The 16,592-nt window shown below is 39.4% G+C and overlaps 1 protein-coding gene across 6 annotated transcripts in view; it reads right to left on the bottom strand.

The window, feature by feature from the left end:
• The window catches only part of CDH23 (cadherin related 23), a 653,830-nt gene that overhangs the window by 63,298 nt on the left and 573,940 nt on the right, over window positions 1-16,592 (bottom strand). For all 6 annotated transcript variants that reach the window (XM_075610599.1, XM_075610600.1, XM_075610601.1 and 3 more), the window contains 6 exons: window positions 12,493-12,714; window positions 12,148-12,267; window positions 11,157-11,337; window positions 4,293-4,426; window positions 2,921-3,130; window positions 1,723-1,830 (listed from right to left, as the gene is read on the bottom strand). In XM_075610599.1, the coding sequence (XP_075466714.1) occupies window positions 1,723-1,830; window positions 2,921-3,130; window positions 4,293-4,426; window positions 11,157-11,337; window positions 12,148-12,267; window positions 12,493-12,714 (975 nt within the window). The remainder of the gene's footprint in view (window positions 1-1,722; window positions 1,831-2,920; window positions 3,131-4,292; window positions 4,427-11,156; window positions 11,338-12,147; window positions 12,268-12,492; window positions 12,715-16,592) is intronic.

Here is a 16,592-nt window from a genome sequence, read left to right as displayed (position 1 = left end):
GTGATACTTTTCATGGGAGGAATGTTAGAGTTCTTCATAGATGAAATAATAGTGTATACAGCGTTCAAAACGTTCTAGGTTTTTTCATCAACTGTTCATTGGAACTGAGGTTTGTTTGTGTTCACAAATGTGGTGAGAACATTACAGCTCTGAACTGTACAATAAAAAACCCTTAGCTATGATGAGTCTGAAAGGATAATATATATACTGTATACCATTAGAAGTGCTACTTTATCGCAGACTTTCACAAATCAGGCTAAATTTGTCGATTTTTTTTCCCTCATTGTTCTTTTTATTGATCATCTAACTTTGCTGGTAAACATGACAGATTTCAACACATCTTTAAATTATACTAAAAAGAAAAAATATATATAAGTAAAAAGGTATCAATCAGATGCTCAAACTTAACTCAAAAATACACAATTCTTAAATTAAATAATGAACTCACAGAATGTACAGAACATAAGTTTAGTCAGACACATATTACAGACGTTAGGTTCGGATATACTGTTCTCTGTCTTGATACCTGTTTAACCTGGTTCTTTTCTCCCTCTGTTTACCTCATCTATGACCTTGTGCAACTTGCCGCAAGAGACTCCAGGATGTGTGTGCGAGAGCCTGATATATTTGGTCTTTTTCACTCTGTGGTAGGGAGTCAATATAGGGTTCCCATTTTGTGAAGAAAGTCTCAGTTTTTTGTTCCTTATTGGTCTCCGTTTCCATTTTATCTAAGGTCATTAGCTGAATGAGATATGTTTTAACCGTTTCCAAGTCATATTTCACCCATTGCACCATTATAGACTTTCTAGCTGCCAGGAGTATAATGTCAGCAATCCTTGGGTTTCCTGAGTCCCCATTAACTTCTTTCCACCCCTCCATGTTCCCAAATAAAACCGATAGAAGTTCCTTCACAGTTACCACTTTTGTCATGTCATGTATATATATTAGAACCTGGTCCCCAAAATCAGATATACATGGGCATTCCCATAGGCAGTGTTTTAGATCCGCTTTAATAAGCCAATTTTTTTAATCACACAAAAATTGTATCAAGCATTAAAAGTCGAACTACGTTGCTAATTACAACACAAAAGAAAATTGCATCAGGGCCTTTATATTCTATCAATATTGCAAAATGCTAGCGGAAGCTGCAAAATGTTGTGGTTTTGCTATTTTCGTGCGTTCCAGAGCAATGTAAATATTTGTAAGAATTTTGTGTAAAACACGAAATGAAGGGGAAGATTGCGAAAGCATTTGCTTAACACCCCTTCAGTGCCGGACAGGATTGCTTTTCCAGCAATGAAGGGATCGCTTTAAACCAGGGGTGGCCAACTCCAGTCCTCAAGAGCCACCAACAGGTCAGGTTTTCTGGATATCCCTGCTTCAGCACAGGTGGCTCAAACAGTGACTCAGTCAAAGGGCTTGCTTCAGCACAGGTGGCTCAATCAGTGGCTGAAAGAGCCACTGATTGAGCCACCTGTGCTGAAGCAGGGATATCCTGAAACTCTGACCTGTTGGCTCTTGAAGACTGGAGTTGAAGACTGGAGTTGCCCACCCCAGCTTTAAAGCCTTCCATGTTGAAAAATAAATCAGTAACACTTTGCTTTGTTTTTTTCTCCGCTGCAGTAATAATGTGAATAGTATTCACCTGAAGCATACTACAGTATATGTAACAGAATGACTATGACGCGTATAACAATCAATCATAATGTTTTCCCACTTTACCCGTCTAGAGTTCCGTCCATTTTCGGGATTGTCCTTCACGGTCACTGTTAGTCTGTGCTCAGAAACCTTCTCTCTGTCCAACTGGCGATTCACATACACTATCCCAGTCTGAAAATAAAATCCAAGCTGAATAAATGCAAGAGGAAAACACCAAAAACATGGTAACACACAAGATAAAAACAGCCAGTGACTAATCTAAGAAATATATTACCCATAAAGCAGCAATACTACTTTCCCCCTTTTTTCCTCCTCTTATTTTGTTATGTAAAGCATGACCATGTATCATTCTACATTTTTACCCAAGCTGGCAATCGTTTGGTGGTCCTGTTAAAATCTATAAAAACTTTGTGCTGCAGTCTGTGAAATGCTGCAGCTGACGTGTAACATTGTATTACTAAGTGTAACACATTATTGTTACAGCTTTCATAGTACACCGTTTGCTATTTGGAACACAGCAATAGATTTGTTTGTGATACTTTGTTGCTAAAGGGCAGAGCTAAAAAAGCTGTGTCTCAGAGCCCGTTTCAAAAGATGAAGTGGATATGGCTTTCTAAATGGTTGCTGTAGCAACCAAAGGATGATCGGTACATTAAAAAAAATCATTCAACATGGCATTAGGAGTTTAAAAAAAAATGCAGACAGTATTATCTAATACTACAGAACTGATTTATTTTAAAAAAAAATATAGGATTTTTCACATTTTGCTGTTTTAAAGCCATAAACGTCCTTGCATTTTCATCTTGTGTCAATGTAACAAGGTACTTTGCTTCAGCTCTGTCCTAGATGTATCCATTGGAAACGGCAGGTAGGAAGAATTAAGCAGAAGTCACCTGGAGCGCAGGTACAGTTTGCCTGTCTTTGTGTTTATAGTTAGATTTTCATTGAGTAAAAGACGCTGTCTGGGTTAATGTGCCTATGTATTAATAAGGGCAAATGTTTTCTGTCAGGGAAAGAAAGTTTGTAAGAGGCAGTGAGAGAGTGGTAAGGAAAGACGCTGGATTTGCAGTGGGAGAACGTCTCTAATCCAGCCGAGAGATTGTTGTATACGTGGGCAAATCAGCCTATGTTTTGGAGAAAATATTTATTCTGCCTGTAAAATCCAATGTGTTGAACACACAATAATACATGCTGAATTCACTGCTGTAGGTGTTTCACACCACGTCATTATCAGAATGACGCAGGCATCAAAAAGACTTACATTTTCATTGATGTAAAATGTGTTTTCTCCATTCCCCGCCGTTAGGTTAAAGGTCAGGATAGCGTTACGTCCGATGTCTGCATCACTAGCAAGAATCCGGGTGATAGGTGTTGAAACAGGTGTGTTCTCACTGATGGTTATATTTTTAGGAAGGTTAAGGATAACAGGGTCATTATCATTAATATCTAACACACGCACTCCGACCACGGCCTGAAAGAGAGAAGAGGAAGATTTACTAGGCAAACAAGACAAGATATTGTAAATAAAATACTACATTACCAAATAAAAAATGTAAAATCACTAAGATTGTCAGCTCTTCGGGGCATTTTCCCTTTTCCTATTGTTTTATGTCTGACGCGCTTTTTCCCATTATGTTATAATATAGTCAGGTGTATTGTAAAGCGCTATGTACATGGATGGTGCTATATAAATAAAGATATACCGTATGTACATACTCACAAGGATTCTTAAACACATTTTATTTTAATGTACTGGCAAAAACATGGCATTGAAAGCAACTCTGTCCCTTTCTGAACCCTGTTTAATGTCATTGTGAAGGTTTCAATTACTAAGATACTGAGCCCGAATTAAAATGATTGCCAAGGATTGCAATAAAATCTAAGTTTGTAAATAAAAGAACAATACTTTCAGGAAGTTTTTCTTTTAGAGGGGATTGCTAATTAAAGCTGCAGACAAAGCAATATCCTACATGTGTGTTTTTTTAAATACTTTAGTTCTGCATAATGAGAAAATACTTGTAGCATAAAAAAAAAACAACAACTCTGAATAATATTTGTAGTGTATTATAATGTAACAAGCATTTTTGGTTTCTATAGCAACCATTTACAAAGTCACAATCCCTTCCTCTTCTGAAATATGCTCTGTCACACCCCTTTTTGAGCCCTGCCCTCTCTCTAGCAGTGCACCAATTGTATCTAGTGACTGCCTGGTCACATGATCTTCCCCACAGAACTTTGCATCTTTGGTACTCTTCTGCAGCACTGACAGCCATTTAGTGAACCCCCGAGCCAAATCTTCTCCAGTCGATCACAGGAGAACGGATCAATCGGCAACTTAGCTAATTACTTATCATTGTGTGGATTGTATTGGCACACATATTAAAGGGGGGAAATGGCAGTTTGGCTGCTGCTTTAAAGGGAAAACACTTGAAAGGGCAATAGAATTTTTTTTTATATATAGATGCTCATACTGCTGGTTTGCTACTGTTTAATTGCCTGGGCTTCTCTATATTACTTGGCACAATATATACTGTATCCAGTGATATCTAGGAATGTACATTATTTATGTGAACATTGCATATCAAATATAAAACACGCAACAATTACACAGAGAGAAAAATGAGCTTGCTTACTGTAGAGCTGAAAGGAGGATCGCCCCTGTCTTTTGCCATGATTGTAATGTTGTAAAAAGCAATGTTCTCTCGGTCAAGCTCGTAATCCTTTTGAACTCTCAAATCCCCTTCCACCGAGGATATTACAAACTCTCCTTCAAAGAAAATCAGAAGAAATACAGAAATCGATTGTAGGCCATGTAAAACATTTTTATTATCGTTTATTTGTGAAGCGCCAACACATTCCGCCGTGCAGTACAATGGGTACAGAGTTATGTATATTACAAAAACATAAACAGTTACATACAAGTGAGGAAAGAGTACTGAGGGCCCTGCTTGTGAGAGCTTACAGATTAGAGGGTGTGCAAACTTGGGGGTGTGAGATTTTCCAAGGGGGGCGCGGCGGTTGCAGAGGCCCCGCGCTCTTCCCCAAGGTATTTAAATTAAATGCCGGGGGATTGCGTGAGGCCTCTGCAACTTCCCTTACCTTCGGCGTCGCCATGACAACGTGGCGTCAAATGATGCTGCGGCTTCACGTGACCCAGCAGCGTCATTTGATGCTGACGACAAGGTAAGGAGGGGGCGTGAGAGCAGGCAGGGGTGCGCAGACTGAAAAGTTTGCGCACCCCTGGTCTAGAGAACATACATATATATATATATATATATATATATATATATATATATATATATATATATATCCTTGCTATGACTCCATATTGTGTTGTGTTGAATATGACCAATTCATGCCATGGTTTCCTGTGGCCATTGCCATTCTAAATTGTAAATCAATGTTACGTTGCTCAGTAATGTACTATGTGATCATTTCATCTCAGACTTTCCTTTGCTATCAATATTTCTTGCATTTCAATGAAACTGTCACATAACTGTTACTTCGGAGTTAATGGTCAAACAAAATGCAAATGGAGCACTACAAAATGTTCAACCTTTCTGCTCCAATCTGACCCCTGAGGAAGTTCTGATTAGAACGAAACGCGTAGGGTGGACATCACAGACTAAAGAAGGACTGCCAAGCCTTGGTATACTCTGGGGAACTTTCTGCAAAGGATTGAGTCCTTCCTGAAAATTCCACTGTGGACGGCCGCCACGGGTGGATGCCCAGCGAAGGAGGGAGTGCTGGACTTTCATCTTTGCCTGACCCAGGCTGGTCCCACTGCTTGATTCCAACTTATGGTTTGTGAGTTTATTACTTTTTAATTTATTTATGTCATAAAGCTACCTGCACTATTTTCTGTGTCCTCTATTTTTCATGGTATGGGATCCACCTCCCCATGTTCCTGACGGACATCACCATTGAAACAACATATGAGGTGGTCACTCTCGATAACCACAAAGCTTCTATCGCTCATGAAAAATGTGAGTGAAATACATACCATTTATTAATTATCACTATCAAAACTTTTTTGCACTATATGTGTATGTTTTTTCTCTTTTTCATATACCCCTGGATGTGAGTGCGCTCCTGACCCTCTGTCTCTGTTTCTGCTCCAAACGCAATATGTGTACATCGTGGCTGCGACGGTCCTGTTTTGCCATGACGGCAAGAGCAATAGGTCCTTTTAAATTACAGCTTTTAAACATAGTAAATCATGTTACCACTTGAGGACCATACACACACATTGAACAATGAGATCTGTCATGCTCCCAACAAGACCCTTGGTTATTAAAGGTTAATGTACAAGAGTAAGGAAATCCCAATCCCTTTTTGTGGTAACTACTTCAAATAGATGGTTTTTAGGGTCACTATATGGCACTATATCTACCTATTATACCAGTGGCTGTGAAGATAAGAGCAGGTTCAAGCAGTTACAGTGTGGGAGGCCATGGATCCCTTTCTTCAATTTAGATCAACTCTTCTGTAACTAAAAGAATGCAGCACCCTGCAGCCTGTGCACTATTTTGTGAGATTACTTTTGTCCTCACTGATGGCTTAAAAAAATTAAATACTTCGTTCCCTTTCAACTTGTTCAGTAGTCGTCTTGCAGAAAACAGGCCTCTTCTTAACAGCTGCATAGTACTCATACACATAATTAGGGTTGCCAGGTGGCTTCTCCAAACAAACTGGACACAATATTGAAAGGTGCGACGCGTTCGAGACACACACACCTCTCACCTCCATGCTATTTCCTCCTCTCCTTGGCCCCACCTTCAGGCTCCTGACACCTCGTCCAGATTGGCTGCTGCGTAATGCAGCCAATCAGGATGAGGAAGCTGCCCAGTCTCCTAGCAACAGCCCTGTTTTCTCCCTGCAGAACAAGGTAAGGATCAAATATACAACCGCTCCATGAAAAAAGGGTAGGCGCTCACCAGCAAAAGGGGTCAAAATCAACTTTAATAGACTACATAAAAAACAAAGAAACAAACAGTACTAACTACTCTCCCACGCATTTCACGCCCACTGTCAACTCCTTTCATCACACTACATATATTATCATGCTTCAAAAGCATCATTGCTAGACCTCCTGGAGCTTGTACACGGTTTTCTCTGTTCTCTGCTTTCTCCCTGGTCAGGGAAATCCCACGGCCCACCAAGCCGGTCAGGTCACTATGTTCAGAGTGGTTATACCGGACACATACATGTCCAGTATTACCTCTAATTTTTTAATGGACAGGTTGTCCAAATACAGGACAGTTCGGTTCAATACTGGACACCTGGCAACCCAACGTAATGGAAATAAGATATTCCATATTTGTACTTGTTTGTGTTATTGAGCAATGGACACACAATAACTAGGACATATAACTACTAGATTCACTTTGCAAAGTCAGTGTTGCTGTAGCTACATTGTTAAGGTTGTTTACATTCTTGAATTGTGCAGCCTTTCCTGGAATTATCAGGTCACCAACAGTTTATCTCAAAGTATCCACTGTGCTAGTGCTCCTAGCTTGCACTAAATAGGGTGGAAATGAACCAAATCCATATTAGTTTTATATTAAGCCTTGTAACCTGTAATATGCCTCCCACCGGTATTTCAAAATGTGAAATAAAATACAGAATGTACAAGCCGGTATCTCTAATCTAGACTATTTGGTCTAGAAGTTCATATAAACAATGTGTAGGAGTGTGGGGGAATTATATTTTCTGCAGACATTAAAGAGTGGAATAATCATACTGTATTTCCTGATTTAAAGTGGCTTAAGTGCTTGTTTTTTTTTATTTTATTTTTTTTACATTTTTATGATTTAATAAGCTTTAAAGCAGGGGGTCGCCGGAGCTGAACCGCACTGATTTCAGCTCTACCCCCTACTCCCCGAGATACTTACATCAAAAGGGGTAGCAGCTCCGGATAGGCACAGAAAATGTCAGTTTAAAGGTCCCGCGGGCCAATAGGAAGTCACAACGTCATCCCTTGAGGCTTCCTATTATCCCACGTAAGTACTTCTGAAACCAGGCGTTCCCCGGATCTTAAATTCAGTTCAACTCCAGAGACCCCCTGCTTCCCACCTGGGGCGGGAGGAAGGGTTTAAACACAAAGTTCCCTTAACATTATGTAACACCCTTCCCCCTATCCCTATGGGAAACAGCTGTTATTACAGTACTGGTGCTACCTGTAGGCGTACAGAAGGCCTGGGCCTCCACTCATAGGGAGCCTGGGGTGACTGTGTGTTCTGTATATCTCTATATGGTGCAGCACCCCCACCTATGAGGATCCTGGGTAATAGTATGCATCCTCATAGGAACTCGTATACCTTTAGGGTATACCCCAATAACACACTCACGATCAAATTCCAAAATATGTTGCTGAAGTATTGAATCCCAGACGGTATATAAATAGAGACAGTGACTTGTATACTTGCTAAATATATACTGAGTCCAAATTCTATGAATATTATTGGGTTCTCAGATAAGCCCTCAGGTTAGCTGGCCTGTTCCTCAAGGCACCAATCTTGCTAACCTGCGCTGTATAGGCTTGAATATAAAAGCATTAATACCAGTGAGTGAATATATATAGATCTGTACTCACTAATTGTAGGCGTCTTCTTGAACCGTCAGCGTGCTTCAATCTTGTAAATGTCCAAAGATCCGAATTTGAGAGACGATGCACAGCGTGGGAAAAAAGATTCACTGGACTGCTTGTATATGGTACACAAATCCTTTATTGGTGGCACATAGACACAGCAAGGAAAAATAACTCCCTCTGACGCATTTCACGCGACAAGCGCACTTTATTAAAAAAGCACGCTTGTCGTGTGAAACGCGTCAGAGGGAGTTCTTTTTCCTCGCTGTGTCTATGTGCCACGAATAACGGATTTTTATACCAGATACAAGCAGTCCAGCTAATCTTTTTCCCCACACTGTGCATCGTCTCTCAGTTTCGGATCTTTGAAGCAGGGATATTGCTAATACCTGGCCTGTTGGTGGCCTTTGAGGGTCAGAGATGATTGCAAAACAATTAGTTGCAGGCTTATCGGGTGCTTATGTGGCCACCATAAGGTGCTGGTCACAGGGCCACTCCGGCACCCAAATGGTTAAGGGTCTTATTCTAAATCCGCTAAAGTGGCCGATCGGGTTGGAATTCCCCATTGACTTTGGGAGATATAGAATTAAGCCCCTTATTCAATATGCAGTGATGGGACTTCCCCATAGCAGGGAGGCCTCTGAGATCATTTCAATTTTAATGGAACTCCGAGACTTCCCTGCCACGATCAAGCCCCATCGCTGCATATTAAATAAGTCGTTTATTGTTTACAGATTTAGATATTTGACAAAATTACCCATTAAAGTTGAAAGAATGTAATAATGTAATCAACGTCCTTAAAAAATGTAAAGGATTAAAGCAAAAATGTGGTTGTTTCGGTTTCTATGAAACTTTTTTGTTCTTTTTAATGGGGACTCCCAGGCTCCTATTGAATAATCTGTAAAACAATCTTCTTTTTCTCCTAGGATTTCAGCGCCATTAAAAAAAAATGATGCTTACACCTTTCCTAGCAAAGGAGAAGCATATTCAATTGTATGGGGCTGATCTCGTCCCCAGCATGAAGCTAACGTTCCAGCGTCCTCTTTGTCATAGAACCGATGAAGTGAAGGAGGAAATACGGATACACAAAGCGATACCAGAGGAAAGGGAATAGCTAGAGGTCCTCCTGTGTTTCACCATAAAATGCTTCTTGCTTACCAGTTAATGAAAAACAGTTATAGATGTTTTTTTTTTTTTTTGTAAGCTCCTAACAAGAACTGCCCCTTTAAAATGAAGCTTTGAAATGAGTTGCTGGCTAGATATCCCGCTCTACTCTCCTATGATGCTAGTCTTTGAATCTACCAAAAGTGATGGGAATATCTCTACGCAACTTCCTGAGGTTCTTGCAAATACGTTACAAGTGGTAGCAACGTGAGCCAGCAGTTCCTCATTTTTTGCATGTCACTAAACTATTTCTAATGAGATGTTGCAACCTCATAGATTCCCAGAAAACACAGCTGTTCTGTTACAGAATGTATTGGACAAACCTCGCTCCATATCTGTTATCAGTGCTCATGTTCATCTTCTGCACCTCATCTGCACTAGCTACTTCTGGCTAGACGCATTTCTCTACCATCAGCATCTATTTGGTTCTTTCCCCCCACTATGTTCATCTTCTGCAGTTGTGCAGCTAGCTACGTCTGGCTGGACGCATTTCTCTACCATCTATTTGGTTCTTTCCCCCCACTAACACAACCCTCCGGCAGATGTAGCGACACTGATTGTTCCTAAAGCCACACTACAGCTAAAGAAAGGTCACTGCCGTGGCTTTTCCCTTCCTTAAATGGGTCATACAATGGCTTGTCACGGAACACTGCAACTGTACGTGTATCTACATTCACCCAAACACACAGAGTCCCCTAAATTCAGCAAAGTACACTATGGGGGTTAATCATTAAACTGCAATAGTGCTGATCGGGGAACTATAGCACAGGAACTTTCACTGACTACTTCAATGGCAGTTTTCATACGATAGTGCCCAGAACGCCACTTTTGCAGTTAAATGAATAACCATATATTGGTAAAATTAGCACAACTCCCAACATCCTTATTCAGTAATGATGGGGATAATTTCAGAGACTGATAATTTTATACGGTGACTTTACAGTACTGTACTGTAATACTAGAGTATCCCATTTAGATCCCACCTAATTGGCTTCCTTAAATAACTGTAATCAAGCTCAAAGCAACAATTTGGTTTGGATTTGGGGATTGTTTGTCAATAAAGTGTTGCGTATCCCACCATTTTCAGAGAGCCAACGAGGGGGAGAGTAGGGGGCTTTGCAAACTTGTTGTTTAACACACAGTGACATACCAAAAAAGAGAATAGCTAAAGGGGATCGAAACCCTTAAAAAGTCTCAGCTTATCATGTTTACAAACTAACTTTAAAATATTTCAACATATAAAACTTGGTAGGAAAAACAAGGTGTCAATCACCCAGATTAAACCCCCATGAACATGTTGATGCCATTAGCCCACTTCGGTTTTAGGAAGGACAGCCTTCCTATGTGTGTGAAAGTCACATTCACGATTGTAAAATACATGTTCTAGTAATACATTGTACACAATTATATGCATAATCTTACATTGTTTTACTTTCATCGAAGCGTCATCATTCCAATATATTTATGGCTTTAAGAATTTTCATGCCTTAGATTCAGCTCCGACATCAATATGTTTTCACTCAGTAACTAGTCACATTATTATACAATACAGGTGTTTTAGGGATCAGATAGAAGCATCATTAAAAACAGACATATTATACTGAAACTAACATATCCTTTTTAAAAGGAAGCCAACATACACCTTTTACACTCATTATATATGATTCCTGAGCATTAACAACCTAAGAAGAATAAGACGTCTATCGTTCAACTTAATCAGATCTTATATCAGACATCCACTTACCCAGAATATCACCCCCTACAATGCTGTACTCTACTTGACCATTGAGACCAGAATCTCCATCCACTGCTTTAAAGGTTGACACCCTGGGACCCGGTTGTCCCTCTGTGATGTCGAAGGGTCCCTCATATGGCTTTGGAAATGTGGGCCAGTTGTCATTTATATCGTTTACATTGACTAATACCTGTAATAACAATATTTCATAGATTAGCAATAGTGACATTTGGGGATCTCTGTAGTGACTTTCACTGGTCAATAGTTTGGGGCGCTCAGTGAGACACAAATCAAAAGTGTGTCTTCTCATAAAATCTGTGTTTCTCCTTCTAATAATAATAAAATCTATGGGCTTATACACACGGTGTGCTCTTTTAGGCCAACAAACTGACCTCTTCCTACCTATGTTCAAAGCCAGGCCAGCTTTAGAGTATGGTGTGTTGCTAAGGGCATCATGCTCTAAAAACCACACAACAATAAAACAGAGAAAGCAGTGAAAATAATAGAAGACTTCTAGAAGAAGACGTGACAGAATCTGAAGGAACTTTAAATGTTTTTACTGGAGAAAAGGAGAACGAAAGTTTAGTTTAATGGTCAACACATAAAACTGAAAAAATCATGACCAATTATTGTGGAAAGGCAGCACACAAACTCGTAGACATAACATACAACTGACGGAATTCTTCTTTCACATAAAAACCTGCTTTTAGAGTGTTAATGCAATATGGGAATGCAACGGGATACATGCTCTGATGAAAACCTATCTGCAGCTATCTGAATCATATTATTGGATAGTTGTGTTACTCCTAAAAACACTGGATTTTGACTGTTCTGTGATGAAGGGATCAATATTTAATGCCTCTATCCATCTTTTGTCTAAAGATGGATAGAGGCTTCAAGGTGCCCACCTTCACTCTCCTTGCCCCTCCCAAAGCCCCTGCTCCGTACACTACAACACCATCTGGTTTGATTTGCAGAGTTCAGTATGAGGGATACATACCGTGATGGTCGAGGTTAGGCGACGTGCAACAATGGGACACTGGTCTGTGGCAGTCACTATCAGAGTATATTGGCCTAGACAGACCTCATAGTCCAACTCCTTTACTGCTCGGATTAGTCCCTAGTGCACAAAATAAAAAGGATCAGAAAATTCTATGGGGTTTAATTATCAAATGAAGACAGCGCCAACCGGAATTTAATGGAGAATTGCACCAAAGAAAACATTCTTTAAGGTGATAAATAGCACAATGTAACACTTATACATAAAACTTGTAGTTATTTGTACGTTATATTATTAATTCTGAGCATACCAAAATGTTCCATAATGTAACAATGTTGTTCTCACCGTTGCACGGACTATAGTAAAGGTTCCTAGAAGATTGCCATCAGTAATGGCGTAGGTAATAGTACCATTAGGACCTTCGTCCCGATCCACAGCTGTGGTAGTGACAATGATGGAGTTGAGTGTGCGAGGTCCCTCGTCCAACGTGACCTCGTAGAGCACTCTTTGAAACACGGGGGCATTGTCATTCTCATCCATAATGGTCACATATACAGTGGTTGTCGCCTGCAAACAACAAATACGCTTGTTAATTATTTTCCATAGTATTGAGTTGGTGTTTTTTAACCTCTTTGCTGCCAGGGGGGGCATGGAACAGAAGCCCCTCCCCCTCCCAACATGGATGAAGGAATCTCTGGCATATTTTATTACATATACAATAATGGAAAATAATAATAATAATAGTTGCACCTTTCAATTCTTTGCTGCTTTAAAATGATGAGGCTCGCGAGATTACCCTGCCTGCGGGACCGAGTACACGGCTCTAGCATGGGTAGAGCCGGTGAGCTCGTCTTCCATAAACAGCTGAGGACTCTTCCTACTGATGTCCTTGCACCCACGCCCTGCAGTGTTCATTTCCAATATCTCACATGTAACTGCGCTTTATTTGCTTTTAATTTGTTTAAAATTATTTTTATAGTGATACAGGTTGTGCTTGTCTGTTTTTTTCTCCTCTTTTGTTTACTCAATGATCCCCCGTTCAGGGGGAAGAAAGTCTTAAACACCCAAGTTCATATGGACTGAGCATGCTAGATATCTATTAGTGGTACTGTATTACTCCAATCAGGAGGTTAAGTCGAGCACGGTTATAATTCTTTCTGCTTTAAAATGATGCTGCCACACCACCTCCAAGTGACCAAAGAAACATTTTCAATATTACCCATTTACTGCTGGTCAAACTGAAAGAGGTATATAACAGTCCAGAATATCACTGGCTAGGGACCCACAGTCGAATGTGTTAGAGTCACATTAACCACTATGACATCTCTGCCACATCTGTTTCCTGTTCTACACTTCATAATCATTTTACTGCACAAGAGAGAGACAGCGTATTGTAAGTCAACATCGAACTGAAAGCGTTAGACACTTAAGGGCTACTACACATATAGGTCTTCACAACCAAACCCAGACATATACTGTAAACAAAAATAATGTAACCCACAGAATTATTCATATAAAGTTAACATTCTCAGCATCTGTCAAAAAGGGTGACACGTCTCTCCCCTCTCCTTCTGTTTTTCTCTCTTTTCCCCCTCTTTCTCTCTGTCTATCCTTTACAGTACTAATATAAGGGGTTTGATCTAAGATCCTCCTATAACTGTTAATTCTCCCGGATGGGGATTTACATAATAGAATCTAAATGCATAGGAGGTTACAAAATACTAGGAGCAGATCGACTCTTCTTGATCAATCAACTTTGAGATGCTTCGGGTTGTTCACTTTTAAATGTATATGTTAATTAAGTTTACTGTCTATAAACAACCATGTGATGTGAATGTACCCCTGTCAGAAAACAATAAAAATGTTTGAAATAAAAAAAAAGGGTGACACGTCCATGATGATTTAAGGGAAAAAAGCCAACGCAGTCCTACTTAATTAGTTCATGGCATTTTGTGTCACTCAAAAAGACATGCTCGTTTTGGACAAGATTTACCCCCTACTATTCCCCTGGAAGGCATACAGTGTCCTTTGTTATTTCTGCTTTCTCATGCAGTTTACAGCAATGACATTAACACACCATGTAAATGTGTACGGGAAAAAACGGCCTACAGATGAACTTATGGAAAGGCTTAACAAAGCCAGTCCAGTCCACCATTTCTAGGATCTCTTGGCCAAAAAGGCCAAATCAGCAATTGCTGCAATTAACATGGCCACATGTAGTGCTGCGACTCATTTTAAATAAGTAGCACGGGGACTTTCCACGTCTAACTTTATCCCTTGGAGTGGCCAGGAATGCAATGTAAAGGGGTTAGAAAATAAACAGTGGACATAGGCCCTCATTCTGTAAGGTGCGCAGGTGACGTGCAATCACATGAAAAGCCCCGTTAAAGTCAGTGGGACTTTTCATGTGATAACGCTTCTTCTGCGCTATCACACCTTACAGAATAAGCCCCATAGTAGTAGGGCCGAAGGACATTAGCTGTACCTGAGATCAGCTAAAGGTAAGAATGAGCAGACTGAAAATTGAATTGGAGAAATTATTTGTTTGTATTTGGTTTAATATTATTTGTGTAAAAGTGTTTAACGCTTAAATCTTTAAAGTTGAATGCTTATGTTTTTATAAAGTATATCTGTATTTTTGTTCTATTGTTTAATATAATATGTATGAGAAATCCAATAAAAAGATCAATGATAAAAAAAAAGAAAATGAACAGCCACAGTTTATATAAGAAACAAACTCTTGGTCAATTTCATTGGTCAAAGGACTCCCAATTCAATGCAGAGAAGAGCAAACGTTATATAAAGAATATTTCCTTTGTGACTGTATATATAAGTAAATTGGGAAGTGATTTGAGTGCACTTTTTATTTATCCATGTATACATAGATGAGAGGGAGGCTGTGACATCACTGTTGTGAGTGGAGTACCTCAGGGATCGGTACTGGGACCCTTGCTTTTTAACTTGTTTATTAATGACCTTGAGGTTGGCATCGAGAGCAAAGTCTCCATCTTTGCTGATGACACTAAATTGTGTAAGGTAGTAGAATCAGAGCAGGATGTAATTTCTCCCCAGAAGGACTTGGAGAGACTGGAAACATGGGCAGGTAAATGGCAGATGAGATTTAATACAGATAAATGTAAGGTTATGCATTTGGAAAACAAGAATAAACAGGCAATTTACAAATTAAATGGGGACAAATTAGGAGAATCCTTGATGGAGAAGGATTTAGGAGTGCTTGTAGACAGCAGGCTTATTAATAGTGCCCAAAGTCATGCAGTAGCTGCAAAGGCAAACAAGATCGTATCTTGCATTAAATGGGCAATGGAAAGAAGGGAAGTAAACATAATTATGCCCTTTATAAAGCATTAGTAAGACCACACCCTGAATATGGAGTACAATTTTGGACACCACTCCATAGAAAAGACATAATGGAACTAGAAAAAGTGCAGAAAAGAGCCACCAAATTAATAAAGGGGAAGAATAATCTGATTTATGAGGACAGACTAGCTACATTAGATTTGTTTACATTAGAAAAGAGACATCTAAGATAACTGTGATAACTATATAAAAAAAATATATATATATATATATATACAAATATATTCAGGGACAATACAGGGAGCTTTCAAAATAACTATTCACCCCAAGGACAGTACATAGGACGCCATATCTTAAATTTGGAGGATAGGAGATTTCACCAACAACAAAGGAAAAGGTTCTTTACAGTAAGGGCAGTTAAAATGTCGAATTCATTACCCATGGTGATTGTGATGGCAGATACAATAGATATCTTCCAAAAAAAAGGTTTTAGAAAGGAAAGGTATACAGGGATATACCAAAAAGTAAACATGGGAAGGATGTTAATTCAGGGAGTAATCTGATTGCCAATATTTGGAGTCAGGAAGGTGTTTATTTTTCTCCTTAAGAGATATCATTAGATGAAATTTCACTGGGGTTTTTGTTTGCCTTCCTCTGGATCAATATACTGTAAGTACTAATATAGGATACAGTATCTGTTGTCTAAAGTTAGCATCGGTTACACTTGATGGATGGATGTCTTTTTTCAACCTCATCGACTATGCAACTGCTAATTCCCTAGGATCGAGGAAAAAATTAAGAGTGGAAATATGTAAATTATTTTGTTGAATAAAGAGTGTCTTATTCAATGAAAATCACGTGCTCCTCTAATATACTGGTGTCCTTAGAACTGGGGGGAATCTTCGTTCCAATTGTACACTGGTATCATTGGGGCATTGTACAGCAATAAGATGAATGTCTCTCTTATAATATGGGAATAAAGTAGGAGATAGGATACAGAAATCTTTATTTTGAAGCCCACATCCCTATCATTCAACAATATTATTTTGATGTGCAAATGTATGTTGGCAAAGGGTTAAAACGAATAGTTTATGTGGTTTTTGCCATTTTATGTCATATGTATGTAT

Source organism: Ascaphus truei, chromosome 8 (genome assembly GCF_040206685.1).
Source record: "Ascaphus truei isolate aAscTru1 chromosome 8, aAscTru1.hap1, whole genome shotgun sequence".
Lineage (NCBI taxonomy): Eukaryota > Metazoa > Chordata > Amphibia > Anura > Ascaphidae > Ascaphus > Ascaphus truei.
This window is presented reverse-complemented; position numbering and strand designations above follow the sequence as displayed.